The sequence below is a fragment of the Schistocerca piceifrons genome, chromosome 1 (genome assembly GCF_021461385.2).
Source record: "Schistocerca piceifrons isolate TAMUIC-IGC-003096 chromosome 1, iqSchPice1.1, whole genome shotgun sequence".
Taxonomy (NCBI): Eukaryota; Metazoa; Arthropoda; class Insecta; order Orthoptera; family Acrididae; genus Schistocerca; species Schistocerca piceifrons.
Window position 1 is genome coordinate 764051685 of NC_060138.1, and position 13011 is coordinate 764064695.

The following is a 13011-nucleotide window of genomic DNA, read 5'->3' on the forward strand; positions in this document are numbered from 1 at the left end:
TTTCCATATTTGTTTTGCTGAACAAGAAGTTTCAACATGGGGACACTGATGTTGTGGATCTAGTTCTGCCATCTGAAGAATATCTGTACCATTTGACAGAAGTTGGTAGATCAAGGGTGCCACAACAGAAACGGATGCTAAAGCTCCCTTTTTTTGTGGGTCTATTATGTGGTTTCGTGTATCACTGAACGACAGTAGACCAAAGGAGACAGTTTGAATACTGCCTATTTGAAGCTCTAGGAGTATCACTTTGTGCAACCAGGATCTGAATAATGACTTCCAGCCCACAAACCAGTGGTTTATTGAAATGGCTACTCTAACAACTAAAGACTGTGCTAAGATACTCTGCCCTGTCCACTGAACAGGGTATTCACTTATTATCATAATGAGTTTACAAATTACTTTCTGAGATGACTTCAGTGCAACAACTGCTGAACTTGTCAAAGGTCACACATTACACCTGCATGGATAAGATTTTTCCAGTACATCAGATAATCAGCTGAAGTGTCAGATCTTGTTCATCTGTTGTGGTCACAGTCCAAAACCTGAGGCCACCTACATCAGAGGTATATGGCAAGAAATAATCATTCATCCTCCTAAACATACAGAACAGACTTTTAAACATGTTTCATTTCGTCATGGTGCTATTTAAAAGCCACTTTAGTCACTGTATAATGGCCCATTCAAGGTAGGTACTTGTGAAATAGTGTCCAATGTTGGTAAACATGAAATGCCCACCACAGTCTCCATTGACAGGCTAAAGTCAGCTGTTAATGGCATCATAACCAATATTCCTGTAACATAGAAGAATAGCTGAATTTAATCAGAAGTTGTATTTAAGCTGCAAATGTATATTTTCTACCATGATTTATTGTTATTTATAAAATTCTTTTTCAGTTGAAAAGTTAAAACTTTTGTTTTATATCTTATTTCATTCAGTCCTTGAAGAATACCTGACTACAGTTAAAATTTCTCTTTATAACCATTGTTTTTAAATATGTTACTCTCATCAGAAATTATTTATAAAACATTAATTATATTTGCCACTAAATTTTGTTGCATATGATTTGTTTTACAAGCAAATTTATATTTGTCATATAAGACTGTTTCATCTGAGAACTCTTAAGTCTGTATTTACTATATTGTAACTGGGTATCTCTGGATAAGCGAGATTCTGACATGACATGTTGTAGAATCTCAAACATAAATGAAATTTATTGATGGACTGATGGCAATCTTCACTATTGCAAGAACCCCAGCCTTCCAGAGAAGTAGCTCAAACTTTTCCAGTTTCATTTTATTTTATTTTATTTATTTATTTATTTTTTTTTTTCCACTGTCTTAAATTGAGTGATGTCTGTCTTTTCTACAGTTAATGAGATGATTTTCTGTTGATAACTTTCACATTCTTTTAGTGCTGGTGTTCGTCAGAGCTCGAAGATTTGTTGTCCATGCGAGTAGTTACAAGACGGAACTCTTGTCTGTATAAATGGAGTTCAAAATCTCCACATCTCTAATGTGTTTACAAAGTTACCACGAATAATTTTAGATGAACAGTGCAAGGATTTTTACTACAAGACCACATTTACTTCTATCATTTTCCACCCAAACTATTACTCTCTCTCTCTCTCTCTCTCTCTCTCTCTCTCTCTCTCTCTCTCTCTCTAGCTTGAATAAATAAACTTTGTGTTTGACAGATGTGCAGTGGTGGACAAAATGTTGACAGCATGTACACAGTGCTCCTTGTACTAATGCAGTCAGTAGTTGGGTGTACACTACAAATGAAACAAAACATACTTCCAGATTGTTGCTGTTTCTGTTGGTAGTGGGGAGGACAATAGTGATGTTGGCAGTGGGAGCAGCAATTTTGATCACTATAATATGTAGATCCATATCATAAAGACACGTTTAAAAATGAATAACACTCCTAAGACGAGTATTCATCCACAGATGGGAAATGTCCCATTTGAACAACCCCCCCTCCCTCCAGCTGTTCTGTGCAATTGAAATGGAAGTGATATGGTGTCATTCTCAGAAATGTATCAAACAAATAATTCACTTGTCTTTCCCATTATCTAATAAGTGAATGCTGATTCGCTTCAACCAGCCAAAAATGTTATGTTCTGTAGGCACCTTATGAAAGATTGTTGAATGATGAGAGACATTGTCAGTCATAATTACAGAAGGTGGTTTAAAATTTCAACAGTGAGTTCTCAGACCACCACTAAAAAGCGTTTCCATTCATTTCTTGTTCATAGTTGGTGACTTTTATTCCTATGAACTACATACAATTTTGCACAAACTCCATGTGCATACACGGAGAAGAATGAACACACTAGCTTGTGGTGGTAATGTCATATCAGTAACAAAATACACATCCCAGTGAATACCTAATATCTTCAGATCCCAGTTCAGTAACTCATCCCAAATACTTAACTCAGAAGTGTTGTGACTTTAGCTGTCTCTGGATCAAAGACAGTCAGTCACTAACCAACTGATTCCTGAACATAAAAAAAAAACAGGCAATACAGTGTGTACTTTTACCGTCAGTATGAGCCACTGGGAACCATACTCAAAAGATAGACACAAAAAACACAAATCAATTTGCTATAATGAGGAAAGAGCACTCTGACCTGATGTACTGCCACTATTATAAAATACATTACACTAGAATTTGAAGGTCAGTGCTCACCCATCAATTTTGTAAAAGAGTACAATGCAGTTTGAAAAAACACTTGAAATTATAGTCTTTGAGGATTAGATTTCAGAATGCTGTTAAGTTCAAACATGTCCAGAACTTTCACAGAATTGCTGAATCCAAGTGCATAATGTGCAATTCTTGTAAGGAGAACTCCCTGTTGGACTCTCACTAGTAACTTCTTTTAAAAATTCTGTATTTTGCACACAATGGATATGTTAATGGAAAAATATTGAATCATAATTTTTCATATTTTTAATCATTAATCACAAGAAAATAAATTAATTTTTGTTACAGATGTGTGAAATTAAATTGCATATATAAATAGTACTGTGATGTAATTTCTTAGACTTTCCCAGCAATTTGATGACATCTCGTGGAAATCGGGTTTTCTGCCGGATATCAGGGAACACCTGATGAAGACGTCAAGTAATGACGTCGAAATATCGTGTTTGGAAGACGCTGATATCCGGCAGAAAACCCAATTTCCACAAGATGTCATAAATAATACTGTTCAATCTGTAGAAACAAAAAGTATTTTCTGTTTAATGTTCCATATTTTTTCTACCAAATTTAAAGTTTTTGTGACTAATCATAATTGGCATATGATCAGTAATTAAAAATAAAAAAGATGATATTTTTAAAAATATGATTCAGTATTTTGTTAATTAACATTACTATTTGATAATAAGTGCAGAATTTAAATAAAAGTTCTAAAAATATTCCCACTATCAAGAAAACAGACCCAACCAGGGGCTGGAAACTGGAGAAGAAGAAGAAGAAGAAGAAGAAGAAGAAGAAGAAGAAGATGATGATGATGATGATGATGATGATGATGATACTATCAATAATCAGACAAGACTAATACACAATGCTGGCTGCTTTGTTTAAAGTGTTTTTGAGAACTGTATCATAGTGCATTGGGAAAGTAGTATGTGGACACTGACCTACAAATTCAGAAATATGAAGAAAATCAAGAAGAGCTAGTCCATATGATCCCTTTGTAGATAAAATTCTCCTATCAGTTTTAAAATTAGTTTCAATATGTTAGTCACATTTTGTGCACACCAACATACGACCTAAAGTACATTGCACACAAAAGTACCTATTGACCTAGTGATTAAATTTTAAACTGGAAACCCTTCTAGTTAAGAGGGGTAGGTTGGTCAGGAGACTTCTGGAAGAATGTGAATAATTTAGATGTAAAGGAGATGGCTATCTGAGTGGTTGAAAAGAGGGTAAAACTTTGTTAGCTTTTAAAAGAATCTGTTAATTCCCACACCCACACAAGTTTGTTTGTCTGTGTGTGTGTGTGTGTGTGTGTGTGTGTGTGTGTGTGTGTGTGTAAGAAAGATACAAAAAATAAATCTTTTGAGCTGTATAGTTTGCTTAATATTGTATGATGAAGACTTCACAGAAAAGACAACTTAAGGTTTAATAAATTGTGGTTTTCAAAGAAAATGCTTAAAACTAAACTAACTTCAGAAGTGGTTTATCTACTTAAAAAATATTTAAAGATGCAACCAGTGCCATAGAATCTCTCAGTATTGGGTGCTCTGCTCTTTGCCTTGAGCAGCCAGCAGTGCTGAGTTTTTGTGCAGAAATGTAGTATTCTTTGCTAATATTACTCAGGAGAACTACTGTTATAATAAGCTGTTGACAAAACACAATTTGTGAATCTTTCATTTTCCAGTTATATTTATGCCACTTAGATTGACTGCAGTTAGTTTGATGTCTTAACAGTTTTCTCTGAATAACAAGGAAAAAGAGAGAAGTTTTTCTCTTACTACATTTTATATTGCAAAATTAAATAATTGTTTCTTTTCAGATGTGTCTGATATTGTGTAAAGTAGTATAATCTTTTCTAATAATTACAAACAAAGATTCAAAAATTGCCTTCGTCAAAATATTTTTGTTTAAAGTGTGTTACTTGTGATTTCAGAATGAAGACATGAAAACTTGTTACCCTTTAAGCATAATGGTGACAGGAAATGACATTCTGTTCTTCTGGGTTGCCCGCATGGTTATGCTCGGAGAGAGGCTGACGGGGCAACTACCATTTAAAGTAAGGCAGTAATATCATTGCTACTATATATTTTAGTATACTGCTTGATTTGATTTTTGTAAAAGTTAAATGAATTCATTGACATGGTTTTATTCTGTCACTTTCAGAAAATTTTCTTACATGGAATCATTTGTGATGCTCATGGAAGAAAAATGTCAAAGAGTCTGGGAAATGTAATAAACCCTGAACATGTTTCGGATGGAATTTCATTAAAGGTACAGAAATTTTGTCTTGCACAATATTTGATGAATTAACTTGGTCATTTAGTTTAGCATGCAGTGTGGTAGGATGCAAGATAGGGAGATTACTCAGACCCAGATTAAATCTGCATGGAAGATTAACAATCATTGCACTGGTGCAAAGACAAACATACATGTGCTTTTAGATGCTTTTTCTCACTTGTGTAGCAACTGCTGGGCTGGTCCTCAACCTCCGCCTCAGAAAATGTGATGCACAGACAGTTACACGACAACACACAGAACAAAGTTGACACAATTCATAAAAAATTCGTACACACCACTTCCCAACATTAGGTTAACTGGCAGTTACGGTGAAAAGGAGGGCATCCGGTCACACGGTTAATGAAAATAAAGTTGCCAAATCTTGAAAGTAGAATTAATCCTAGAAAAGAGAGAATATTTCATGAAATCTGTTTGTGGGTTGTGGCTATTTTTTGTGGTAGAATGACTATAAGATGCTAGTTACTATAAATTTATGTGATGTGTGGATATTGATTAAAATAACACAGCTCCTAAAAATGATAGGACACCACTTTCCTTTTTATTCTTGGTGAGGCTGAAAGGCAAGTTTATGGCCCACTGTGCCTTGTATGAGAATCTGTGGCAGAAAAGATTAATATTTTCAGTGAAATATGTTGCCTGGATCACTGGGAAAACCATAATAAGGAAATTGTTCTGAAGTGAATTTTACCATAAAAAACTACAGATTAGTAAGCAGTAGAGTTTTACTTTTTTGCGTACAGACTATTGTTTGTAAGTACCTATGTTGATCATTTATAAAAGAGCATGAAATGCGAAAAAGTGTAACTGAGGAATGTGTTACTCAACCTTTCAAATGACAACACCAAATCTGAGGTCTATTATATTTCTTACTGGAAATATTACTTCTTTTCATTTGTCTTTAAATGGTTGTGGTATTTGTGCAAATACCAAAATCCCATAATTGTACTGTTGTTATCTCTCTGTTTTGCACTATGATAATGTGCCATCCTCTCCAGTACCATCTCCAAATACTGCAACATGAAATTTTAAGAGAAATATTATCTCAGTGCAGTAACATGTACACTATTTTTGGAAAGAATGACATTTCTGTCGAGCTGGAAACAACAATGATTGATTGATTGGAAAACAGTGTAATTATTCAACACATTCACATATATTTCTAATAAAATGACTGGTTTTGGCTGGCATTTGCCATCTTCAGATCATAAAATACAGACCATGGTTCAATTCCACCTCTGTGGAAAACATATTTACAGCTTATTTCCACAGTGGTAAGATTGAATGATGACCTTTATTTCATCATCTGACAATGACCAATGCTGGTGGAAACCTATCATTTTGTTAGGAATAGATGTGATATGTGATTGTGCATGGTAAATTATTTTCAAAGGTTTTCTTCTGGTACTCATTACGTAAAACAGTACAGTGTGGTGGTGGTGTGTATGTTTGTGCGTTTTACCTTTTCAGAGCTCAATTGTGTGGTTATTACAGTGCGGTTACACATCATTATCAATGCTATATTCTAGGAATGAAACCCTACTCCCAAAAAATATTTAAAGATGATACAATAAAATTTCTTAGGTTGGCAGTGAAAGGAGGGTAACAATTTACATATTATTTTCAACATTGTTCCCTTTTAAGTCAGTGCATTTTCTCCCAGGGTTGTCAAATGGAGTAAGATTCTTGAAGGTCTGCAACATGTCCACCTATTTTTGCTAAGAACATTTCTCCGATATATAGGGCATTACAAAATGATACCAAAAGACTTTGAGGGATTGTAAGAGGGTGTCTTGAGGAACAAATTGAGGATAGGAATGCATGTCCAGTGATGTCATCCAGTGATGCTACAGGGTGTCAAACTTATAGTCACCAGTCTTGCCACTGCGACAGCCCTTTGGCAGCAAGTGTGACTTTGTATGCTACAGTGTTGTCTGTCACTCAGTGATCACGACTCATTGCCAAGATCATCAATGGAGAAAATGAAGCTAGCTGCTGTGTAGACAGGCCTTGTCTCCAATGTAGTAGTAGTAGTAGTTTGTTTTTCTTTTGGCCCTTAGACCTTTGACAGGTAATATTTCTTGTTTCTTTTCCATTTTATAGGACTTGCAGGAAGAAGCACATGAAAACTTCAGGGCAGGACTTTTATCTGAAAATGAACTTCAGAAAACACTTGAAGGACACAAGAAACTTTTTCCTGCAGGAATTCCCGAGTGTGGAACAGATGCACTTAGATTTAGCCTTTTATCACAAAATATTCAAAGTGAGTATGAAGACAGTTTTCCACTTATTTCTAATATTTTAATCTTGTTTCATATCATACGAAGTATTACTCAGTCATTGAGAGTGCTGAAGCACATAAAGAAGTTTAAGAATGTGCAATGTTCTGCCAGCTTTGAGAAGCATATGGGAGTTAAGCACAAAGACTTGGTGTAATACAGCAGCCAAAATGACCTAAAACATATCTGTGGTCCCACTCAAAGCAGTGACTCACACTGAGGCACATGGCCAAGTTTAGTTTACAGGATGAGTGGGTGGAAGTGAAGAATGTTGGCATAACTCCTACCAACCATGAAAATTAAATACAATGATTTCGACACACCACCTTATTGGTTACTGTTGTCTGGTATATGGTTTCCTCTCTCTGCAATAAATCCTACCAGTGTACAATGCTTGTGGATGACAACAGTATGCCACATTTTGCAATTGTGTATTGTTTGTCCATAGTTTAGGTGGGGACTTGCATTTAGTTCGGGTGCCAAACACTTATTGACACTAAGTCCAGCAACCTCGCACTCAAATGTAGTTTCTTTGAGGAAATGCTGTGGCACAATCAAACCCTGGATGAACAAAGCCACTATAAGGATTAACCAAGAACCGGGGTGCTGCTGACTTTGGGAGGAGCTCACTATGGTGCTGTGCCAATTGCTGTTATTGGGAGTGGAAATAGACAAGACATGATCTACTCCTTAACAGAATGGGAAAAAGGTAGATTCACTGAACTGATAAGTAAAAATAAAGGGGGAGTGCTGTCATGAGTGATAGAATTCTTGTAATTACTGGGTTTACTGCTGTGATTACTGATGTAAGGAGTAAATCTTTTTTAAGACTAAGTACATCATTATGGCAGACTACTATGAAAGAAGTGTAGATGAACCAGGAATGTCACACAAAAGAAACTTGTTTGAATAAGCTATCCATGCTGGATTGGACTTATAGTAGACTGAAAAACAAAGTTATTGAACTTTTTATTTATTTACAAAATGTAGAACGTCAAAAGGAAGATGTTATATGTGTCTGAGAACTATGTAGATACAGAAATCAATATGTTAAACAAAGAGGAGTATAAATTAGCAGCAAATTTTTGTAAGGAAAATACGAAGAAAGGAGGAATGTGGGGGGGAGGGGGAACATAAAGTTAAAATGTATTGAAACCAGTAGTTTCTGCTTAAATCGACAATTGGGAGCCCATTTATTGGTGCTGTTGGAAGAGTCATTTGCAGTTATTACAGTGTATGGTTCCCAAATAGGAAGTTTTCAAATATTCTCACTAAAAATTGTGTCACCAAGCAGACAGAAGAAAGCAAATGATGGCAGAGATTTTAATATTTATTTTCTGAAATATTCAGTTAAAAGGAACAGTTTGAAAATGTTACTTAAAAAACTGAGTTCATATGCAGCAGATGGCTGACACTAAAGATAAACAACTGGGATGGCTTGAGATGTATCACTTCATGTGATGCTGAGGTTTTTTTTTCTCTCTGTCTTCATATTTATTTCATGTTTACAATACATTTGTTTCACAGCAGCGTACACTGTGCTGCAGATTGAAAATTCATTCTGGAAATAATCCCCCAGGCTGTGGCCAAACCATGTCCCCGCAGTATCCTTTCTCCGAGGAATGCTAGTCATGCAATGTAAGTGCTCAGGAGAACTTCTGTGAAGTTTGGGATGTAGGAGATGAGGTCCTGGCAGAAGTGAAACTGAGAGCGGGTCATCAGTCATGTTTGTGTAGCACAGTTGGTAGAGCATTTGCCCACGAAAGGTAAAGATTCTGGGTTCGAGTTCCTGTGCAAAGTTTTAATCTGCCAGGAAGTTTCATATCAGTGCACAATTGTCTAATTAACATAAATGACATGATAGGTGTAATATGTAACAAATCGTACATTCAGTATTAGTGTATTGTGTTGTTAACTAAAATGATTTGTCATGCTCTTTTCTAAAAGTGAGTGTAAGGAATTGTCCAGTTTCATTACAAGTCCAATGGAGAAATTCAATGTTGGAAAATGTAGATAAAATGGCCTTGAAAATTAACAGGTTCTCCGCAAATGGACTGTAACTTAACATAGGTAAAACACAATACTTGAACTTCTATTGATAGGGGGGGGGGGGGGGGGGGGTGGCAAAATAATGCCTGAGGCTAAATCAATAAATGAAACAAATTATTCAAAATTCTTAGTTACTGTAATTCCCCCCCCCCCCCCCCTCCCCCCATGAACCATGGACCTTGCTGTTGGTGGGGAGGCTTGCGTGCCTTGGCGATACAGATGGCCGTACTGTAGCTGCAACCACAATGGAGGGGTGTCTGTTGAGAGCAGACAAACGTGTGGTTCCTGAAGAGGAGCAGCAGCGTTTTCAGTAGTTGCAGGGGCAACAGTCTGTGCTGATACTGGGAACAGCTAAAAGCAAGGGGAAACTACAGCTGTAATTTTTCCCAAGGGCATGCAGCTTTACTGTATGGTTAAATGTTGATGGCGTCCTCTTGGGTAAAATATTCCGGAGGTAAATTAGTCCCCCATTCGGATCTCTGGGTGGGGACTACTCAGGAGGATGTCGTTATCAGGAGAAGGAAAACTGGCATTCTACGGATCGGAGCGTGGAATGTCAGATCCCTTAATCGGGCAGGTAGGTTAGAAAATTTAAAAAGGGAAATGGATAGGTTAAAGTTAGATATAGTGGGAATTAGTGAAGTTCGGTGGCAGGAGGAACAAGACTTTTGGTCAGGTGAATACAGGGCTATAAGTACAAAATCAAATAGGGGTAATGCAGGAGTAGGTTTAATAATGAATAAAAATATAGGAGTGTGGGTAAGCTACTACAAACAGCATAGTGAACGCATTATTGTGGCCAAGATAAACACGAAGCCCATGCCTACTACAGTAGTACAAGTTTATAAGCCAATTAGCTCTGCAGATGATGAAGAAATTGATGAAATGTATTATGAGATAAAAGAAATTATTCAGGTAGTGAAGGGTGATGAAAATTTGATAGTCATGGGTGACTGAAATTCGAGAGTAGGAAAAGGGATAGAAGGAAACATTGTAGGTGAATATGGATTGGGGGGAAGAAATGAAAGAGGAAGCTGTCTGGTAGAATTTTGCACAGAGAATAACTTAATCATAGCTAACACTTGGTTCAAGAATCATAAAATGAGGTTGTATACATGGAAGAATCCTGGTGATACTGGAAGGTATCAGATAGATTATATAATGGTAAGACAGAGATTTAGGAACCAGGTTTTAAATTGTAAGACATTTCCAGGGGCAGATGTGCACTCTGACCACAATCTATTGGTTATGAACTGTAGATTAAAACTGAAGAAACTGCAAAAAGGTGGGAATTTAAGGAGATGGGACCTGGATAAACTGACTAAACCAGAGGTTGTACGAGGTGCAATGAAGTTCTAAGGCCTCCGATTTTTTATCTAATTAACTACTCACCCGAAATCGATGAAACTGGCGTTACTTCTCGACGTAATCGCCCTGCAGACGTACACATTTTTCACAACGCTGACGCCATGATTCCATGGCAGCGGCGAAGGCTTCTTTAGGAGTCTGTTTTGACCACTGGAAAATCGCTGAGGCAATAGCAGCACGGCTGGTGAATGTGCGGCCATGGAGAGTGTCTTTCATTGTTGTAAAAAGCCAAAAGTCACTAGGAGCCAGGTCAGGTGAGTAGGGAGCATGAGGAATCACTTCAAAGTTGTTATCACGAAGAAACTGTTGCGTAACGTTAGCTCGATGTGCGGGTGCGTTGTCTTGGTGAAACAACACACGCGCAGCCCTTCCCGGACGTTTTTGTTGCTGTGCAGGAAGGAATTTGTTCTTCAAAACATTTTCGTAGGATGCACCTGTTACCGTGGTGCCCTTTGGAATGCAATGGGTAAGGATTACGCCCTCGCTGTCCCAGAACCATAATTTTTTCAGCACTGGCGGTTACCCGAAATTTTTTTGGTGGTGGTGAATCTGTGTGCTTCCATTGAGCTGACTGGTGCTTTGTTTCTGGATTGAAAAATGGCATCCACGTCTCATCCATTGTCGCAACCAACAAAAAGAAAGTCCCATTAATGCTGTCGTTGCACGTCAACATTGCTTGGCAACATGCCACACGGGCAGCCATGTGGTCGTCCGTCAGCATTTGTGGCACCCACCTGGATGACACTTTTCGCATTTTCAGGTCGTCATGCAGGATTGTGTGCACAGAACCCACAGAAATGCCAACTCTGGAGGCAATCTGTTCAACAGTCATTCGGCGATCCCCCAAAACAATTCTCTCCACTTTCTCAATCATGTCGTCAGACCGGCTTGTGCGAGCCTGAGGTTGTCTCGGTTTGTTGTCACAATGATGTTCTGCTTTCATTAAACTGTCGCACCCACGAACGCACTTTCGACACATCCATAACTCCATCACCACATGTCTCCTTCAACTGTCGATGAATTTAAATTGGTTTCACACCACGCAAATTCAGAAAACGAATGATTGCACGCTGTTCAGGTAAGGAAAACGTCGCCATTTTAAGTATTTAAAACAGTTCTCATTCTCGCCGCTGGCGGTAAAATTCCGTCTGCTGTATGGTGCTGCCATCTGTGGGATGTATTGACAATGAACGCGGCCTCATTTTAAAACAATGCGCATGTTTCTATCTCTTTCCAGTCCGGAGAAAAAAAATCGGAGGCCTTAGAAATTGAATGCACCTTGTACAGAGTTTAATGGAGAGTGTAAGGGAACAATTGACAGGAATGGGGAAAAGAAATACAGTAGAAGAAGAATGGGTAGCTCTGAGGGATGAAGTAGTGGAGGCAGCAGAGGATCAAGTAGGTAAAAAGACGAGGGCTAGTAGAAATCCTTGGGCAACGGAAGAAATATTGCATTTAATTGATGAAAGGAGAAAATATAAAAATGCAGTAAATGAAGTAGGCAAAAAGGAATACAAACGTCTCAAAAATGCGATCGACAGGAAGTGCAAAATGGCTAAGCAGGGATGGCTAGAGGACAAATGTAAGGATGTAGAGGCTTATCTCACTAGGGGTAAGATAGATACAGCCTACAGGAAAATTAAAGAGACCTTTGGAGAAAAGAGAGCCACTTGTATGAATATCAAGAGCTCAGATGGAAACCCAGTTCTAAGCAAAGAAGGGAAAGCAGAAAGGTGGAAGGAGTATATAGGGTGCCTATACAAGGCCGGTGTACTTCAGGACAATATTATGGAAATGGAAGAGGATGTAGATGAAGATGTAATGGGAGATACGATACTGCGTGAAGAGTTTGACAGAGAACTGAAAGACCTGAGTTGAAACAAGGCCCCGGGAGTAGACAACATTCCATTGGAACTACTGACGGCCTTGGGAGAGTCTGTCCTGACAAAACTCTACCATCTGGTGAGCAAGATGTATGAGACAGGCGAAATACCCTCAGACTTCAAGAAGAATATAATAATTCAAATCCCAAAGAAAGCAGGTGTTGACAGATGTGAAAATTACCGAACTATCAGTTTAATAAGTCACAGCTGCAAAATACTAACGCGAATTATTTACAGACGAATGGAAAAACTGGTAGAAGCCGACCTCGGGGAAGATCAGTTTGGATTCTGTAGAAATGTTGAAGCATGTGAGGCAATACTGACCCAACGACTTACCTTAGAAGGAAGATTAAGGAAAGGCAAACCTACGTTTCTAGCATTTGTAGACATAGAGAAAGCTTTTGACAATGTTTACTGGAATACTTTCTTT

The 13011-nt window shown here is 37.8% G+C and overlaps 1 protein-coding gene across 2 annotated transcripts in view; it reads left to right on the forward strand.

Annotated features, from left to right (window-relative positions):
- Nucleotides 1–13011, forward strand: part of LOC124788533 (valine--tRNA ligase-like) — a 137283-nt gene that overhangs the window by 85401 nt on the left and 38871 nt on the right. For both annotated transcript variants that reach the window (XM_047255806.1, XM_047255814.1), the window contains exons 10-12: nucleotides 4641–4763; nucleotides 4871–4978; nucleotides 7106–7265. In XM_047255806.1, coding sequence (XP_047111762.1) covers nucleotides 4641–4763; nucleotides 4871–4978; nucleotides 7106–7265 — 391 coding nt within the window. The remainder of the gene's footprint in view (nucleotides 1–4640; nucleotides 4764–4870; nucleotides 4979–7105; nucleotides 7266–13011) is intronic.